Below are 19,710 nucleotides of genomic sequence, written 5' to 3' on the forward strand. Positions count from 1 at the left end.
GGTTACTTTAGCTACCCTCCAATCCTCAGGAACCACTCCGGAATCTAAAGAGTTTTGAAAATTTATCACTAATGCATCCACTATTTCTGGGGCTGCTTCCTTAAGTACTCTGGGAGGCAGCCTATCTGGCCCTGGGGATTTATCGGCCTTTAATCCATTCAATTTAACTAACACCACTTCCCGGCTAACCTGGATTTCACTCAGTTCCTCCATCTCATTTGATCCCCGGTCCCCTGCTATTTCCGGCATATTATTTATGTCTTCCTTAGTGAAGACAGAGCCAAAGTAGTTATTCAATTGGTCTGCCATGTCCTTGTTCCCCATGATCAATTCACCCGTTTCTGACAGCAAGGGACCTACATTTGTTTAAACTAATCTTTTTCTCTTCACATATCTATAAAAGCTTTTGCAGTCAGTTTTTATGTTCCCTGCCAGTTTTCTTTCATAATCTATTTTCCCTTTCCTAATTAAGCTCTTTGTCCTCCTCTGCTGGACTCTGAATTTCTCCCAGTCCTCTGGTAGGCTGCTTTTACTGGTTAATTTGTACGCTTCATCTTTTGTTTTGATACTATCCCTGATTTCCCTTGTTATCCATGGATGCACTACCTTCCCTGATTTATTTTTTTCCCAAACTGGGATGAACAATTGTTGTAGTTCATCCATGCAGTCTTTAAATGCCTTCCATTGCCTATCCACCGTCAATCCATTAAGAATCAATTGCCAGTCTATCTTGGCCAATTCACGTCTCATACCCTCAAAGTTACCTTTCTTTAAGTTCAGGACCCTTGTTTCTGAATTAACAATGTCACTCTCCATCCTAATGAAGAACTCAACCATATTATGGTCACTCTTGCCCAAGGGGCCACGCACAACAAGACTGCTAACTAACCCTTCCTCATTACACAATCTAGAATAGGCTGCTCTCTTGTTGGTTCCTCTACGTGTCGGTTTAGAAAACTATCCCGCATACATTCCAAGAAATCCTCTTCCTCAGCACCCTTGCCAATTTGATTCACCCAATCTATATGTAGATTGAAGTCACGCATTATAACTGTTTTACCTTTGTTGCACGCATTTCTAATTTCCTGTTTGATGCCATCCCCAACTCCACTACTACTGTTAGGTGGCCTGTACACAACTCCCACTAGCGTTTTCTGCCCCTTAGTGTTTCGCAGCTCTACCCATATCGATTCCACATCCTCCAAGCTAATGTCCTTCCTTTCTATTGCGTTAATCTGCTCTCTAACCAGCAACGCTACCCCACCTCCTTTCCCTTTCTGTCTATCCCTCCTGAATATTGAATATCCCTGGATGTTCTGCTCCCAGCCTTGGTCACCCTGGAGCCATGTCTCCGTGATCCCAACTATATCATAGTCATTAATAGCTATCTGCACATTCAACTCATCCACCTTATTACGAATGCTCTTTGCATTGAGACACAAAGCCTTCAGGCTTGTTTTTACAACGCTCTTACCCCTTATACTATTATGTTGAAAAGTGGCCCTTTTTGATTTTTGCCTGCCACTTTTACTTTTCACCTTGCTAACTATTGCTTCTACCCTCATTTTACACCCCTCTGTCTCTACGCTCACACATTTAAGAAACCCTTTCCCTTTAACTCCATCCTCAACTATCCCATTCAACACCTCACCCCCCTTATTCAGTTTAAAACCACCCGTGTAGCAGTGGCAAACCTGCCTGCCAGAATGCTGGTCCTCCACCTGTTAAGATGCAATCCGTCCCTTTTGTACAGTTCCCCCTTACTCCAAAACAGATCCCAGTGATCTAAGAATCTAAATCCCTGCCCCGTGCACCAGTTCCTCAGCCACACGTTCAGGTCCCGTATCTCCATGTTCCTGCTCTCGCCAGCACGAGGAACTGGAAGCAAACCGGAGATAACAACCCTGGAGGTCCTGCTTTTCAGCATTTTTCGGAGCTCTCTAAAGTCACGCTGCAGAATATTCATCCCCTTCTTTGCAACATCGTTTGTGCCGACATGCACTACCACTTCCGGCCGTTCACCTTCGCCCTTGAGGATTTTCTGCACTCTGTCCGTGACATCCTGGATCCTGGCACCAGGAAGGCAGCACACCATCCTCGAATCCCGTCTGTTGCCGCAGAAACCCCTGTCCGTACCTCTCACAATGGAGTCTCCCACTACAATGGCGTTGCCTGACTTTGGCCTTTTTGGTTTTGGCTCAACAGCCCTATTCGCATCGCAAGCCAGTCCGCCGCTCAGTGTAAACACGTCTTCTGTCCCGACAGCTTCTAACTGGGTGAACCTGTTCACAAGAGGTACAACACCCGGGGACGTTGGCATTCCATGCTTCCCTCCCTTTCTCACTGTCTCCCACCTTCTCTCTTCCAGTACCTTGGGTGTAACAATCTTACTGTAGGACTTGTCGAGGAACGACTCCGTTTCTCGGACGAACCGGAGGTCATCCACTTGCTTCTCCAGTTCCCCAACACGGCCCTTCAGGAGCTGTACCTGGATGCACTTCTCACATTTGTAGCAGCCAGAGGCACCAGCAGTGTCCTTGACCTCCCACATACTGCAAGCATCACACTGAATCAGCTTGCCTGACCTCCTTCTTTCGTCTCTCCCTCTCCAACGTTTTGCTTAGCCTCCTCTCCTCAGCCTCCTCGCCAAAGACTCACACTTTTCTCACAGGGCACTTCCCTCACAAGGCCGCTCACTCACTGCCGCTCCCTAAGAGCCGTCTTGTTTATATTGACTGATAAATTGCCTAATTTACCAATTTACAAACCAAATTCCTCAGTTTTCAACTGTTTCCCCCGCTTTGACTCACTTCTAACTCTCCTCCCACTTGGGCTAGAGCCAATCAGTGTTTTCTCTTGCTAAACTTCTCCTGCTGGTTCTTCCAAATCTACAGCAGCTCTGAGTAAGGTCTGCCTGTGTTTGCCTCTCCTTTTCAACTGTTAGGGGAAAGAGAGGGGAGAGAGAGTTAGGGGAAAGAGAGGCGAGAGAGAGTTAGTGGAAAGAGAGGAGAGAGAGAGGGGACAAGAGAGAGGGGGAAGAGTAAGGTGGGCGGGAGAGAGAGGGGGGAAAGAGAGGGGAGAGGGAGGGAGAAAGAGGTTGGGGGAAAGCGAGGGGGAGAGAGAGGAGAGAGGGGGGAGAGAGAAGAGGGGGAGAGAGAGAAGGAAGAGAGGGGGAGAGAGAGAGAGGGGGAGAGAGAGTTGGAGAGAGAGTTAGGGGAAAGAGAGGGGAGAGAGAGGGAGAGAGAGAAGACAAGAGAGAGGGGGAAGAGTAAAGTGGGAGGGAGAGAGGAGGGAAAGAGGAGAGAGAGGGGGAAGAGGGGGAGAGAAGAGAGGGAAGGGGAGAGAGTGAGAGGGGGAGTCAGGGGAGAGAGAGGAGACAGAGAGGGAGAGAGGAGAGAGAGAGGGGAAAGAGAGGGGGAGGGGAGAGATAGAGGGGGGTTGAGAGGAGAGAGAGCGGAAGAGAGGGGGAGAGAGAGAGAGAGAGAGTCTCTGTGTCAAATTTTCCCAGATGACCGGCATGGATCAGGCTGCGGCTCGGTACATCCTGGAGGACAACCAGTGGCTGCTGGAAGTACCAAGCACTGGGTAGACACGGTGGAAGTTAGTGGACTTCAAATGGGGGTGGTTGGAGAAAGCATCCTGCTTGCCTGCTAGATTTTCACTTACTGTAACTGCAGGAAAAATGTTCCCGATGTTGGGGGCGTTCAGAACCATGGGTCACAGTTTAAGAATAAAGGGGGGGGGGGGTGCAGTTAGGACTGAGATGAGGACAAACTTTCTTCACGTAGAGAGTTGTGAATCTGTGGAATTCTCTGCCACAGAAGGCAGTGCAGGCCAATTCACTGGATGTTTTCAAGAGAGTTACATTTAGTTCTTGGGGCTAACGACATCAAGGGATATGGGGAAAAAACAGGAAAGAGGTACTGATTTTAGATGAATAGCCATGATCATATTGAAAGGCAGTGCTGGCTCGAAGGGCCGATGGCCTATTCCTGCACCTATTTTCTATGTTTCTATGCTTGAGTATATGGCAATAAAACTCGATCACTTGATTTTGAAGCATTCATGCATGGTGGAGGTATAATGTAGTCATAGAGTGATACAGTGTGAAAACAGGCCCTTCGGCACAACTTGCCCACACCCGCCAACATGTCCCAGCTACGCCACCTGCTTTTGGTCCATACCTCCAAACCTGTCCTATTCATGTATTAGTCTAACTTTTTCTTAAATGTTGGGATGGTCCCTGCCTCAACTACCTCCTCTGGCAGCTTGTTCCATATACCCATCACCCTTTGTGTGGATAAAGTTACCCCTTAAAAAGTTAACTCTTAAAAATACTTCATACAAAAAACATTGAAATCATACTTCTACAGTGCACTAAAACATGATTTTAATACATCAAATTTCAAAAGGTTCCTACCCTTCTTCCACACCCTCTCCCCACTCGGTTGCTCCACTCCCTCACCGGGTATCCCCCAAGGCCAGTGATCAGTGATCGCACAGCCTCCCCCCTTTCAAAAAACGCTCCAATCCAATTTAAAGCATATATATTGCATTCAAGTGTAAGTTATAAGACTCGCTACAGTATGCACCATATTGCACAATTTCAAGCTGAAAAATGCAAATGTTCCGTACAATGTTCCGTCCCCCCCGGTCGCGATGCTCCCTCGGGCTTGGTCTCTCGCAAATTTCTCACTCCCAACTCTCACCCAATGTTGGCAGCCCTGTAATGGGAAACAAGGAAATGGCAGAACAGTTAAACGAGTACTTTGGTTCTATCTTCACCAAGGAAGACACAAGCAATCTCCCAGAAATACTAGGGTACCGAGGATCTGGTGGGAGGGAGGAACTGAAGGGAATCCACATTAGTCAGGATATGGTGTTAGGTAAACAGTTGGGACTGAAGGCAGATAAATCCCCAGGGCCTGATGGTCTGCATCCCAGAGTACTCAAGGAGCTGGCCATAGAAATCGTGGATGCATTGGTGATCAATTTCCAATGTTCTCCTCGACTCTGGATCAGTTCCTGTGGACTGGAGGGTAGCCAATGTAACTCCACTTGTTTTGAGGATGTAACAAGTAGAATGGATAAGGGAGAGCCAGTGGATGTGTTATATCTGGACTTTGACAAGGTCCCACACAAGAGATTAGTGTGCAAAATTAGAGCACATGGTATTGGGGGTAGGGTATTGACATGGACAGAGAACTGGTTGGCAGACAGGAAGCAAAGAGTAGGAATTAACGGGTCCTTTTCAGGATGTCAGGCAGTGACTAGTGGGGTGCCGCAAGGCTCGTTGCTGGGACCCCAGTTGTCTACAATATCTCTTAACGATTTAGATGAGGGAATTAAATGTGAAATCTCCAAGTTTGCAGATGACACGAAGCTGGGTGGCAGTGTGAGCTGCGAGGAGGATGCTATGAGGCTGCAGGATGACTTGGATAGATTGGGTGAATGCGCAGATGCAGTATAATGTGGATAAATGTGAGGTTATCCACTTTGGAGGCAAGAACAGGAAGGCAGATTATTATCTGAATGGTCGGTTTAGGAAAAGGAGAGATGCAACGAGACCTGGGTGTGCTTGTACATCAGCAGGCAGTGAAGAAACCTAATAGGAAGATTAAACGAGAACTTACCAGTTTGAAGTTTGATCTTTATTTTATGAGGGAAGAAGCCCGCCAGCCCGCATGCTCGTCAATCTTCAAAGCAGCGGTGTGAAATCACAGATAACAGTTGTTGAACTGATTATAGGAAGATTCGAGAAACTAGCTGACCTTTATGAGAGAGGGGTTGGGAGCGTAGAGCACGTAATCCCTCATCGTAACTCCTCATAAAATAAAGTTAAAACTTCAAACAGGTAAGTTCTCGTTTAATCTTCCTATTTTACTTCGGAGTCACGTGAGTGATTCTGTGAAGATTTCAAAGCTCTGTGATTTCATGCCGTGAACACGAGTCCATGCCACACAATGCATTAAGTGACCAGAGATGATCGAAAATGATAATGCACTCAGACATGACATAGATTTAAAACATGCTGATGCTAACAATAAGCAAATAAGCAAATTATTGGATAGAACGTAAACTTGAATTGGCAAACGAACCCGGCCTGGCAATCGGTTTGTTATAAAAAGTTTGGAAAGTCTGCTCATTTGACCATCCTGCTGTCGCTAGGTTTGTGGTCCAGCAGAACCTCCATGAACCTTGCTGCTGAAGTTATCGCAGCCCTGGTGGAGTGAGATTTAAAAACGTCAGTGTTCACTCCTGCACAAGCCAATACATATTTAAACCATCTGGAGATGGTCTGCACTGAAACCCTCTTGTGTGGTTGTTTGTGGATAACGAACATTGCCAGCTCAGTGCCTCTAAGGTTCTTTGTAGCCTTAAATATTGATGAATATGTGTGACAACACACAATCTATGGTCCATAGGGTATGCCAAAATTCCAGCTTTAGACCCAACGCCCCCGATCTGCTTAGTTTAATAACTCATTTACAAAGAACGTTATTTGTTGGTAGATATAACCATTCTCTTCAGCCGTAGCTTATGGAACTTATATACTTCCGTGTACCTGGGCCTGGGAGAATTTGTGTTAAAGATATCCTTCATAAATCTGGATATCAGAGGGTGAGACCCGACAGAGTGGGTCCCAATCCCTGCAGCAAATATGATGAGAAGGCACGTTTAGCACAGTTAATGGCAATACAACTTAATTTTTGACAAAGACCTATTTGAAATGAACTCGAAGACGTCAGTTATCCATGCCGTATATATGTTATATTAGCATTTAAACAAAATACTTCCCATCTCCTGATGAGGAAGTGTACTGCTTTATTGGTGCTATTCCTGCAAGCTGCAGTGAGCACGTCCATGGTTCGGTTTGACAACCCGAGCCCCAGGAACGGTCTTCTCAGAGTCTGCAAGTCAATAAATTGATTCTATCATGCAGAGGATGGCTTCCCGAGTCACAGGATGAACCAGCAATTTTTCTGTTTAGTAATAATCATACAAGGTTCTATTATCATTCCCAACATCAGCGGAACCATGGCTGCATTGGCCAGTCAGGCACTACGAAAATGTCTGAAGCGGAATCTTGCTGGATTTTTAGCAAGACCCGACTGATGAGGCAAAATGAAGGAAAGGCATAAAAGAACATTCCTCCCCGAGAATGCATCTATCGCCACTGCCCCTGGGTCTGGCTGCCATGCCACATATTTTTGCAACTGGTGATTGAGCCTAGATGCAAACAATTCGATATTCAGTGTTCCATATCGAGCCACAATGTCATGAAATACTTTGTGATTCATCATCCATTCTGTGTAGTCATTGATTTTACATGATGATACACCAGCGCTAAATGAGATTATTTTTATTTTTGGGGGGTTGCTGGAGTGCGCGGGTTGTGCATCTACCACGAGGGCCGGCCTGGGCCCTGGCCTAAAAAGGACTTCTGCCCAGAGGATTCGCCCTTCGAGCTGCCACCAGCATCTGCGAACCGCTTGCTGCTGATGGAAGCGTAGAAGTGCTGCCGCTGGAATGGTGAAGCTTTGCTTGTCGATGGAGCTTTTATCAGCCCGACAGCTTTCGCTTTTTCGTCCAGGTCTTTACCCCGTTTTGGCAGATCTTCCCCGTACAGAAGTTTCGGCGGCTGGACATTGCTGGCCCTGCACAATCCCGCAAATTTGGGGTTCAGGGCAGGTCGAATGGCGTTTTTGCGAAAACAGTTCATTTCAAAATGTGCATTGCACATTAACGCCAGGGCATCCTGCTGTACATCTGACAAGGGACATCCACAGACCTGTCAAACGCAGTAATGCCTGAAGCCAGCAATTTCAGGATTCTCTGGAGCTTCATCTCCTGGGCTTTGATGCCCCCACACCGATGTACCCCCAGATGGGGGTGTTCACAGCCGACACGTTCAGTGAAGAACAATTCCCAGGTGTGTGGTACTTTGCGGTTGTTTCCATCATTACCTGTTCCTGCAGCTGTTGCGATGTTAGGTGATTAATGCTCGCTGCTGGTTCATAGAAACATTGAAAATAGGTGCTGGAGTAGGCCATTCGGCCCTTCGAGCCAGCACCGCCATTCAATGTGATCATGGCTGATCATCCAACTCAGTATCCTGTACCTGCCTTCTCTCCATACCCCCTGATCCCTTTATCCACAAGGGCCACATCTAACCCTCTTAATTATAGCCAATGAACTGGCCTCAACTACCTTCTGTGGCAGAGATTTCCAGAGATCCAGAGATGGCCAAGATTGACTGGCAATTAATTCTAAAAGGGTTGACGGTGGATATGCAATGGAAGACATTTAAAGACTGCATGGATGAACTACAAAAATTGTTCATCCCAGTTTGGCAAAAGAATAAATCAGGGAAGGTAGTGCATCCGTGGATAACAAGGGAAATCAGGGATAGTATCAAAGCGAAGGATGATGCGTACAAATTAGCCAGAAAAAGCAGCATACCGGAGGACTGGGAGAAATTCAGAGACCAGCAGAGGAGGACAAAGGGCTTAATTAGGAAAGGAAAAATAGATTATGAAAGAAAACTGGCAGGGAACATAAAAACTGACTGCAAAAGTTTTTATAGATATGTGAAAAGAAAGAGATTAGTTAAAACAAATGTAGGTCCCTTGCAGTCAGAAACAGGTGAGTTGATCATGGGGAACAAGGATATGGCGGACCAATTGAATAACTACTTTGGTTCCGTCTTCACTAAGGAAGACATAAATAATCTGCCGGAAATAGCAGGGGCCCGCGGGTCAAAGGAGTTGGACGAATTGAGTGAAATCCAGGTTAGCCGGGAAGTGGTGTTGGGTAAATTAAATGGATTAAAGGCCGATAAATCCCCAGGGCCAGATAGGCTGCATCCCAGAGTACTTAAGGAAGTAGCTCCAGAAATAGTGGATGCATTAGTAATAATCTTTCAAAACTCTTTAGATTCTGGAGTAGTTCCTGAGGATTGGCGGGTAGCAAACGTAACCCCACCTTTTAAGAAGGGAGGGAGAGAGAAAACGGGGAATTACAGACCAGTTAGTCTAACATCGGTAGTGGGGAAACTGCTAGAGTCAGTTATTAAAGATGGGATAGCAGCACATTTGGAAAGTGGTGAAATCATTGGACAAAGTCAGCATGGATTTACAAAAGGTAAATCATGTCTGACGAATCTTATAGAATTCTTCGAGGATGTAACTAGTAGCGTGGATAGGGGAGAACCAGTGGATGTGGTGTATCTGGACTTCCAGAAGGCTTTCGACAAGGTCCCACATAAGAGATTAGTTTACAAACTTAAAGCACACGGCATTGGGGGTTCAGTATTGATGTGGATAGAGAACTGGCTGGCAAACAGGAAGCAAAGAGTAGGAGTAAACTGGTCCTTTTCACAATGGCAGGCAGTGACTAGTGGGGTACGGCAAGGCTCAGTGCTGGGACCCCAGCTATTTACAATATATATTAATGATCTGGATGAGGGAATTGAAGGCAATATCTCCAAGTTTGCGGATGACACTAAGCTGGGGGGCAGTGTTAGCTGTGAGGAGGATGCTAGGAGACTGCAAGGTGACTTGGATAGGCTGGGTGAGTGGGCAAATGTTTGGCAGATGCAGTATAATGTGGATAAATGTGAGGTTCTCCATTTTGGTGGCAAAAACAGGAAAGCAGACTATTATCTAAATGGTGGCCGACTAGGAAAAGGGGAGATGCAGCGAGACCTGGGTGTCATGGTACACCAGTCATTGAAAGTGGGCATGCAGGTGCAGCAGGCAGTGAAGAAAGCGAATGGTATGTTAGCTTTCATAGCAAAAGGATTTGAGTATAGGAGCAGGGAGGTTCTACTGCAGTTGTACAGGGTCTTGGTGAGACCACACCTGGAGTATTGCGTACAGTTTTGGTCTCCAAATCTGAGGAAGGACATTATTGCCATAGAGGGAGTGCAGAGAAGGTTCACCAGACTGATTCCTGGGATGTCAGGACTGTCTTATGAAGAAAGACTGGATAGACTTGGTTTATACTCTCTAGAATTTAGGAGATTGAGAGGGGATCTTATAGAAACTTACAAAATTCTTAAGGGGTTGGACAGGCTAGATGCAGGAAGATTGCTCCCGATGTTGGGGAAGTCCAGGACAAGGGGTCACAGCTTGAGGATAAGGGGGAAATCCTTTAAAACCGAGATGAGAAGAACTTTTTTCACACAGAGAGTGGTGAATCTCTGGAACTCCCTGCCACAGAGGGTAGTCGAGGCCAGTTCATTGGCTATATTTAAGAGGGAGTTAGATGTGGCCCTTGTGGCTAAGGGGATCAGAGGGTATGGAGAGAAGGCAGGTACGGGATACTGAGTTGGATGATCAGCCATGATCATATTGAATGGCGGTGCAGGCTCGAAGGGCCGAATGGCCTACTCCTGCACCTAATTTCTATGTTTCTATGTTTCTATCCACCACTCTCTGTGTGAAAAATGTTTTTCTCATTTCGGTCCTAAAAGATTTCCCCCTTATCCTTAAACTGTGACCCCTTGTCCTGGACTTCCCCAACATCGGGAACCATCTTCCTGCATCTAGCCTGTAAGAATTTTGTAAGTTTCTATAAGTTCCCCCCTCAATCTTCTAAATTCTAACGAGTACAAGCCGTTGCAGCGGTTCCCCTATTTGCGAGAGTATCGCAAACTTCGACGCCATAGCAGGCAATTCTTGTGCTTCACGCACGTCGTGCATTGTGGTATGCTTCCCTGGACATATCTCCAAATTCGGAGTCAGTCCAGAACTGACCCCTTACGCTCCCCTCCTCAGAGAGGGAGATATTATGCAGCCCTGGACCAGGCGCTGCCGCGGGCCCCCGAGGAGACCCGCGCTGATATAACTCAGTTTCCCGGAGCATATCATGATGGAGCATCCTTTCCATAAGGTGCTCCATCCGGGATAAACGCCCGAAGACACTATCCATTGTAGGAGGCGAATCCTCCTGGCCTAACTCGTCCGAGTAAACATGCCTGTTTCCATTTTAAAATGTCTATACTGCACATGTGAGTTAAGTGTGAGTTAAATCAAGGATGATCCAACATCCTCCATCTTTCTTTTTTGGAGGCGCAGGGTGTCGTCGCCAAAACGGTGATGCTTTGCTCGTCGTGGGTCATTTAATTAACCCGACAGCTTTTGCTTCCTCATCCAGACCTTTTACTTGTTTGGATATCTGTTTGTATACCCAAACCTTTTTGTTTGGAATGAATAAATATCCAACTTGGTGTATATTGTATGGGTGGCAATGTGTTAAAGGAAATTCAATTTGGAACCCTTGTATACTGTGCAATATAAACGGATCTGATGTTATCTTTTCAGTTATAAACGGATCTGATGTTATCCGTCGTTGTTTGTGCAAAAAACAAGTGTAATCTATTACCAACTTGTAACTAGTCCACACACCCCATGTTTCGGAAAGAACCAGACGCACCTCACCAGGGCCCTGTACAACAGGGCCTTGGCCTAAAACACCTCTGCCCAGAGAATCAGCTTTCGAGCTGCCACCAGCTTCAATGAACCGCTTACTGCCGATGAAGGCGTAGGGGGTCTTGTCGCCAAAACGGTGACGCTTTGCTCGTCGTTAGTACCTTGACTAGTCCGACAGCTTTTGCTTCCTCATCCAGGTCTTTTACTTTTGGCTAGGTCTTCCCCGAAGAGAAGTTTCGGCGGCTGGACATTGCTGGCCTTACATAAACCTGCAAATTTGGGATTTAAGGCAGGTCTGATGGCGTTCTTCTGAAAGCAGTTCATTTCGAAGTGTGCATTGCACATCAACGCCAGGGCATCCTGCTGGACGTCCGATAGCCCCGCCATCCATAGTCTCCCCAGATAGCGCTGTTCACTGCCGGCACTTTCACGAATGCACAATTTACAGGTGTATGGTATTTTGCAGCCGTCACCTGTTCCTGTAATGATGTGACGTGAGGTAGCTGATGCTTACAAAGCTTGTAACATGAGGGGAGAAACTCTGCCACCCCCCCCCCCCACGGTTTTCTGCCAATGGCTGGAAGCCAACTCTTCCTGCAGCGGCTCTTTCGTTTGCGAGGATATCGCAACCCTTGATGCCATGACAGACAATTCTTGAACTTCACGCATGTACTCCAGTATGTTCCACGGACATACTTCCGAGTTTGGAGTCAGTCACACACTGACCCCTCGCACTCCCCTCCACAGAGAGGGAGATTAGTAAGCATCCCTGAAACAGGCGCTGCCGCAGGGCCCCCCCCCGAGGAGACCTGCGCTGATATGGCCCCGTTTCACGGACCATATCATGATGGAGCATCACCTTTGTGGGATGAACGCCCGAGGACGCTATCCATGCTCCATCTGGGTTAAACGCCCGAGGACGTACCCATGTATGTCGGAGGGGAACCCGACTTGTCCCAGTCCAGACCTCTCAAACTGCGTTTGGCTGCACACCCTCTCGGGGCTGCCGAAGTCTGAAGTCGCTGACTGCACTGTCAGCGACTCGGGTAGCAAACCCGTCGGCCGTCGGCTACCCGCACTTCCGCGGTCTCCGTAGCCGAGTCAGGCAGCATCTGTGGAGAACATAGATAGGTGACGTTTCACAGAGTGCTGGAGTAACTCAGCGGGTCACGCAGCATCTGTGGAGAACATGGATATGTGACGTTTCACAGAGTGCTGGAGTAACTCAGCGGGTCAGGCAGCATCTGTGGAGAACATGGATAGGTGACGTTTCACAGAGTTCTGGAGTAACTCAGCGGGTCAAGTTACACAAGAAAAGTGAAAACAAAAATAAAAAGACAAGAGTTTTAGAGTGCCCCCCCCCCGTTGGGTCCTAATTGTTCTTCACGGCGGCCCCCACACGCCGGACTCCCATTGCCTTCCCCTCTTTTCTAAAGGAACGTCCTATCATTCTGAGGCTGTGCCCTCTGTTCCGAGACTCTCCCACTAGTGGAAAGTCTAGTGCTGGGCCACCGGGTGATCAGTTTGGTTAAGACGGACTGAGCGGAGGTGTTCGGCGAAACGATCGCCGAGCCTGCGCTTGGTCTCGCCGATGTGGAGAAGTTGACACCTGGAACAGCGGATGCAGTAGATGATCTCCCGGTGGCTCAGCACTTCAACTCCCCCTCCCATTCCCAATCTGACCTTTCTATCCTGGGCCTACTCCATTCCCAGAGTGAGGCCCAGCGGCAATTGGAGGAGCAGCACCTCAGATTTCGCTTGGGCAGTTTACATCCCAGCGGTATGAACATTGACTTCTCTAACTTCAGTTAGCCCTTGCTCTTTCTCTCCTTCCCCTCCCCAGTTGTCCCACCAGTCCCACTGTCTCCGCCCCCTCCTACTGAAGGGGTTAATAAATTTTATTTAACAAAATATTTCGAGATTAATCCTTTAGTCGTTTTCTAACAGGAATTTGAGAAGTAGAAACTTTGTAAGTAGTCTCTAGCTCTCGACTAACAACAATATATATACTTTTTAATGAAAAAGCATTGATTAAATGAAAGTTTAAGAAAGAATTGCAGATGCTGGAAAAATCGAAGGTAGACAAAAATGCTGGAGAAACTCAGCGGGTGAGGCAGCATCTGTGGAGCGAAGGAATAGGTGACGTTTCGGGTCGAGACCCTTCTTCAGACTGATTCAGTCTGTCTCCAAGTTTGCGGATGACTCAAAGCTGGGTGGCAGTGTGAGCTGCGAGGAGGATGCTATGAGGCTGCAGGGTGACTTGGACAGGTTGGCTGAGTGGGCAGATGCATGGCAGATGCAGTATAATGTGGATAAATGTGAGGTTACCCACTTTGGTGGCAAGAACAGGAAGGCAGATTATTATCTGAATGGTGTCAGATGAGGAAAAGGGGAGGTGCAACGAGACCTGAGTGTGCTTGTACATCAGTCACTGAAAGTTATGCCCCTGTCCCACTTAGGAAACCTGAACGGAAAACTCTGGAGACTTTGCGCCCCACCCAAGGTTTCCGTGCGGTTTCCGGAGGTTTTTGTCAGTCTCCCTACCTGCTTCCACTACCTGCAACATCTGGCAACCACCTGCAACCTCCGGGAACCGCACGGAAACCTTGGGTGGGGCGCAAAGTCTCCAGAGGTTTCCGTTCAGGTTTCCTAAGTGGGACAGGGGCATAAGCATGCAGGTACAGCAGTCAGTGAAGAAAGCGAATGGCATGTTGGCCTTCATTGCGAGAGGATTTGAGTTTAGGAGCAAGGAGGTCCTACTGCTGTTGTTCAGAATGTACAGAATGTCAGCATTTTTTAAACATTAATAACTCTTTTATTTTTTCATCGATGGGAAAAATCCTCTTGTCCTGCACAGCGGAGGGGGACTCTGAGTAAGATGGCCAAAAATCACAGCCGGAAGTGGCAGTGTTTTTTCAAAAATCATGAAACAGGAAAACAGGAAGTGGTCAAGATCTTACTTTTAATAATATAGATGACTATGCTGGAGTAACTCAGCGGGTCAGGCAGCATCTGTGGAGAACATGGATAGGTGACGTTTCACAGAGTGCTGGAGTAACTCAGCGGGTCAGGCAGTATCTGTGGAGAACATAGATAGGTGACGTTTCACAGAGTGCTGGAGTAACTCAGCGGGTCAGGCAGCATCTGTGGAGAGAAGCAACGGGTGACGTTTCGGGATGAGACCCTTCTTCAGACTGACAAAGGGTCTCGATTCGAAATGTCTCCCATTCCTTCTCTCCAAAGATGACGCCTGTCCCGCTGAGTTACTCCAGCATTTTGTGTCTATCATCGGTGTAAACAAGCATCTGCAATTCACTCCTACACACATCATCCCCTCAAACAGGATGCAATAACAATGCCTGGACATGGGACATGTTGGTCAGCATGGGCATGTTGGGCCAAAGGGCCTGTTTCCGTGCTGTGTGGCTGACTACGATTCTCTCTCTTTTTAGGGGAAGGAACTTGGAAGCAGGAAAAGATAAGGACAAATCCTTTTCTTGATTCCAGTTACCCCTCCCCCCCCCCTTCTCAGGAAGGGAGGCACGGTGGCGCAGCGGGTAGAGCTGCTGCCTCACAGCGCCAGAGACCCAGGTTCCATGTTCTCCACAGATGCTGCCTGACCCGCTGAGTTACTCCAGCACTCTGTGAAACGTCACCTATCCATGTTCTCCACAGATGCTGCCTGACCCGCTGAGTTACTCCAGCACTCTGTGAAACGTCACCTATCCATGTTCTCCACAGATGCTGCCTGACCCGCTGAGTTACTCCAGCACTCTGTGCCTCTTATGACGGGATGGGATGGTGGTCTCTAAATGTGACGTCTCTGGTCATTTCCTGGTTCTCTGGGCGAGGTGTGTGTTGTGGCCACTCAGTGTATCTGACACACTCTCCCTGTGAGGGGGTGGGGGAGTGTGTGTAACATTGTCGGATTGCTTCGGGGATTGTAACACTCTTCCCACTCTACAAGATATCCACAGCTTCCATCTGACAGTCTAGTCTGCACATTGTGCGGGCGTCCACATTTGCCACACAAACATCTACGGACTCTTGGCTCCGTTAACAACCAAGACCACTGCACCCTCTCCAGCCCCGAACACCAAAGTCACACAGACAGCGTGAAACAACTTTGATCGAGGTATGTGGCATTTTTAAAAACATTTTTAAAGACCTTAACAACATCTTGGAAGGTAGACAAAAATGCTGGAGAAACTCAGCGGGTGAGGCAACATCTATGGAGAGAAGGAATAGACGATGTTCCCTAAGGGTCTCGACCCAAAACGTCGTCTATTCCTTCTCTCCATAGATGCTGCCTCACCCGCTGAGTTTCTCCAGCATTTCTATCTAGACTGTGGAGCCAGCAACGCCATTCAATGTGATCATGGCTGATCATCCCCAATCAGTACCCCGTTCCTGCCTTCTCCCCATATCCCCTGACTCCGCTATCTTTAAGAGCCCTATCTAGCTCTCTCTTGAAAATATCCAGAGAACCGGCCTCCACCGCCCTCTGAGGCAGAGAATTCCACAGACTCACAACTCTCTGTGTGAAAAAGTGTTTCCTCGTCTCCGTTCTAAATGGCTTACCCCTTATTCTTATACTGTGGCCCCTGGTTCTCGACTCCCCCAATAGGGAACATGTTTCCCGCCTCTCGCATGTCCAAGCACTTAACAATCTTATATGTTTCAATAAGATCTCCTCTCACCCTACAAAATTCCAGAGTGTACAAGCCCAGCCGCTCCATTCTCTCAGCATGTCAGTCCCGCCATCCTGGGAATTAACCTTGTAAACCTACGTTGCACTCCCTCAATAGCAAGCCCACTGCACACTCTACCTTCCAAGATTTTGTTAATGATTTTAACGAGACTTTGGGTCTCGACCCGAAACGTCACCTATTCCTTCTCTCCATAGATGCTGCCTCACCCGCTGAGTTTCTCCTGCATTTTTGTCTACCTTCTATTTTTTCTGTATCTGAAGTTCGTTCTTTAATATAATCTTGGATCGCTCATCCCTTCCCACCCAAACCATTCCGAGCGTATGAGTGTAGATGGGACATGTTGGTTGGTGTCGGCAAGTTGGGCCGAAAGGCCTGTTTCCATGATGTATCACTCTATGACTCTGCCCAGAGTAGGGGACTCAAGGTTTAAGATGAGGGGGGGGGGGGGGGGATATTTAGACAATAGACAATAGGTGCAGTAATAGGCCAAAATCGTAAATTGTCCCTCGTGTGTGCGGAATAGTGTTAGTACAGACACCTGGGTTCGATCCCGACCACGGGTGCTGTGTGTATGGCCCACCGACTCCGCACCGACCAGCGATTACCCTGCACACTAACACACTATCCCACACACATTAGGGACAATTTACCATTTAACCAGGTATATTAACCTACAAATATGAACATACGTCATTGGAGTATTGGAGGAAACCGAAGATCTCGGAGAAGACCCACGCAGGTCACGGGGAGGGGGGGGGGGGGGGGGGGGGGGGACGTACAAACACCGTACAGACAGCACCCGTAGTCGGGATGGAACCCGGGTGACTGGCGCTGTGAGGCAGCAACTCTACCCGCTGCGCCACCGTGCCGTGCAGAATATGAAACACGTAACGCTACAGTTAAGACATTTCACCTTCTCCAATCTGTGTTTCCTACAGGAAATGATGGGTCAATCAAGCTTCAATCTAGATGACCATGACTTTGACAATATCTTTGAAAACTATTCGTACGAGTACGATGTTGAGCCCGGCGTATCTCCCTGCATCCCCCTGGTGAAGAAGTCGCTCAACGTGATGTTGGCCGCGGTCTACAGCCTGGTGTGTCTCTTGGCCGTGACGGGGAATGTACTGGTGTTGGTGGTCATCCTTCATAACCGCCGCTCCATCTCATCCACGGACGTCTACCTGCTCCATCTGGCCACGGCCGACCTGCTCTTTGCCCTCACCCTGCCCTTCTGGGCAGTGGACGCCGTATCTGGCTGGGTGTTTGGTGACGCCATGTGTAAGGTGATCAGTATGTTGCAGGAGGTGAACTTTTACAGTGGCATCCTCCTGCTGGCCTGCATCAGCGTGGACCGCTACCTGGCCATTGTCCGCTCTGCCCAGTCGCACGGCCACAAGAGGCCGTGGATGGTCAAACTGGTGTGTGCCATCGTCTGGCTCGTGGCCCTGCTCCTGTCCTTGCCCGTCCTCTACAAGGGTGAGTTGATCCATGATCACAGGACCCTGTGCTACGAGATCCTCGACGGACAATCGGCCGACATCTGGAGAACCGCCACCAGGTTTGTACGGCACGTGATTGGCTTCCTCATGCCGCTGGCCGCCATGGTCTTCTGCTACTCCGTCACCGTGTGGAAACTGTGCCAGACCAAGGGCTTCCAGAAGCAGAAAGCCATGAAGGTCATCATCGCAGTGGTGCTGGCCTTCCTGGCGTGCTGGCTGCCCCACAACATCACGGTGCTGGTCGACACGCTGATGAGGAGCAAACTCATCGAAGACTCTTGCGCCAAACGCGACCACTTGGACAGGGCTCTGTCCGCCACCCAAACCCTGGGCTTCACGCACAGCTGCATCAACCTAATCCTCTACGCATTCATCGGGGTGAAGTTCAGGAGGAACCTGGTGAAGATCTTGGCTAAATCTGGAATCGTGAGGCGAGCGATCATCTCCAAGTACAGGAGGTCCATGTCGTCCATCTCTGAATCTGGCCTCATCTCCACCGCCATCTACATGGACCACGATGTAAACGTCCGGGCCACTAAGTAACTGACTGGGAAGGAACATGAAGGGACGTACAGCCACATCTAACCATTGGAACGTCCAAACAGCTGAAAGAACATCAGTGGAGACAAGAACAAGATGAACAATGTAGGCGACCAATCTTAGAAACATAGACATAGAAACATAGAAAATAGGTGCAGGAGTAGGCCACTCGGCCCTTCGAGCCTGCACCGCCATTCAATATGATCATGGCTGATCATCCAACTCAGTATCCTGTACCTGCCTTCTCTACATACCCCCTGATCCCTTTAGCCACAAGGGCCACATCTAACCCTCTTAAATATAGCCAATGAACTGGCCAACTACCTTCTGTGGCAGAGAATTCCACAGATTCACCAGTCTCTGTGTGAAATATTTTTTTTTTCCATCTCGGTGCTAAAAGATTTCCCCCTTATCCTTAAACTGTGACCCCTTATTCTGGACTTCCCAAACATTGGGAACAATCTTCCTGCATCTAGCCTGTCCAACCCCTTAAGAATTTTGTAAGTTTCTATACGATTCCCCCTCAATCTTCTAAATTCTAGCGAGTACAAGCCAAGTACGATAGAGAGATAGAGATACAGAGGGAAACAGGCCCTTCGGCCCATCACCTGCATGCTGACCATCAACCACTCATTCACACTGTTCCTACCCTCAACCAATCCAAATTGCAGAAGACATTGAGGCCACATTAGAAGTAATGTTTAAGAAAGAACTGCAGATGCTAGAAAAATCTAAAATGCTGGAGAAACTCAGCGGGTGAGGCAGCGTCTATGGAGCGAAGGCATAGGTGACGTTTCGGGTCGAAACCCTTCTTCAGACTGATGTGGGAGGGGGCGGGAACAAGAAAGGAAGATGCAGAGGCAGTGGGCTGTGGGGGAGCTGGGAAGGGGAGGGGAAGGAGGGAGAAAGCAGGGACTACCTGAAATTGGAGAAGTCAATGTTCATACCGCTGGGGCGTAAACTACCAAAGCGAAATATGAGGTGCTGCTCCTCCAATTTACGGTGGGACTAACTCTGGCCATGGAGGAGGCCCAGGACAGAAAGGTCGGATTCGGAATGGGAGGGGGAATTGAAGTGCTGAGCCACCGGGAGGAAGTGCCTCTTCCTTTCTACTTCGTGTCCCCCCCACCCCCACATCAGTCTGAAGAAGGGTCTCGACCCGAAACGTCACATATTCCTCCGCTCCATAGATGCGGCCTCACCCGCTGAGTTTCTCCAGCATTTTTGTCTACTTTTTTTTTTTTTAATACATTTTTATTAGAGGCATCTGCATATCATAATCCAAACCAGTACAGTCTATGTTTAACGGTTACATATTAAGTATTCAGGATTCCAGGGAGCCAGATACCAAAGTAGCTGGGATCCTCCTTTATCGGATACATATTAAAATTGCCTCTAATTATTTATTTATATTTATAGATAGGATAAAAGAAAGAAAGAAATTAGAAAAATAGGATAAACTATCCCACCACATCAGTCTGAAGAAGGCCTGAAACGTCGCCTATTTCCTTCGCTCCATAG

General features: G+C 48.0%; 1 protein-coding gene across 1 annotated transcript; it reads left to right on the forward strand.

The window, feature by feature from the left end:
* Positions 1 to 17,091: 17,091 nt before the first annotated feature.
* On the forward strand, positions 17,092 to 18,287 carry LOC116974877 (C-X-C chemokine receptor type 2-like). Its single transcript, XM_033023490.1, has one exon. The coding sequence runs from the start codon at positions 17,092 to 17,094 to the stop codon at positions 18,190 to 18,192; it is 1,101 nt and encodes a 366-aa protein (XP_032879381.1). The 3' UTR covers positions 18,193 to 18,287.
* Positions 18,288 to 19,710: the final 1,423 nt, after the last annotated feature.

Source organism: Amblyraja radiata, chromosome 7 (assembly GCF_010909765.2).
Source record: "Amblyraja radiata isolate CabotCenter1 chromosome 7, sAmbRad1.1.pri, whole genome shotgun sequence".
NCBI lineage: Eukaryota > Metazoa > Chordata > Chondrichthyes > Rajiformes > Rajidae > Amblyraja > Amblyraja radiata.

What these genes read in the sequence shown, in the direction of transcription:
- LOC116974877 (XM_033023490.1), top strand. Translation starts at nt 17,092, where the DNA reads ATGGGTCAATCAAGCTTCAATCTAGATGACCATGACTTTGACAATATC.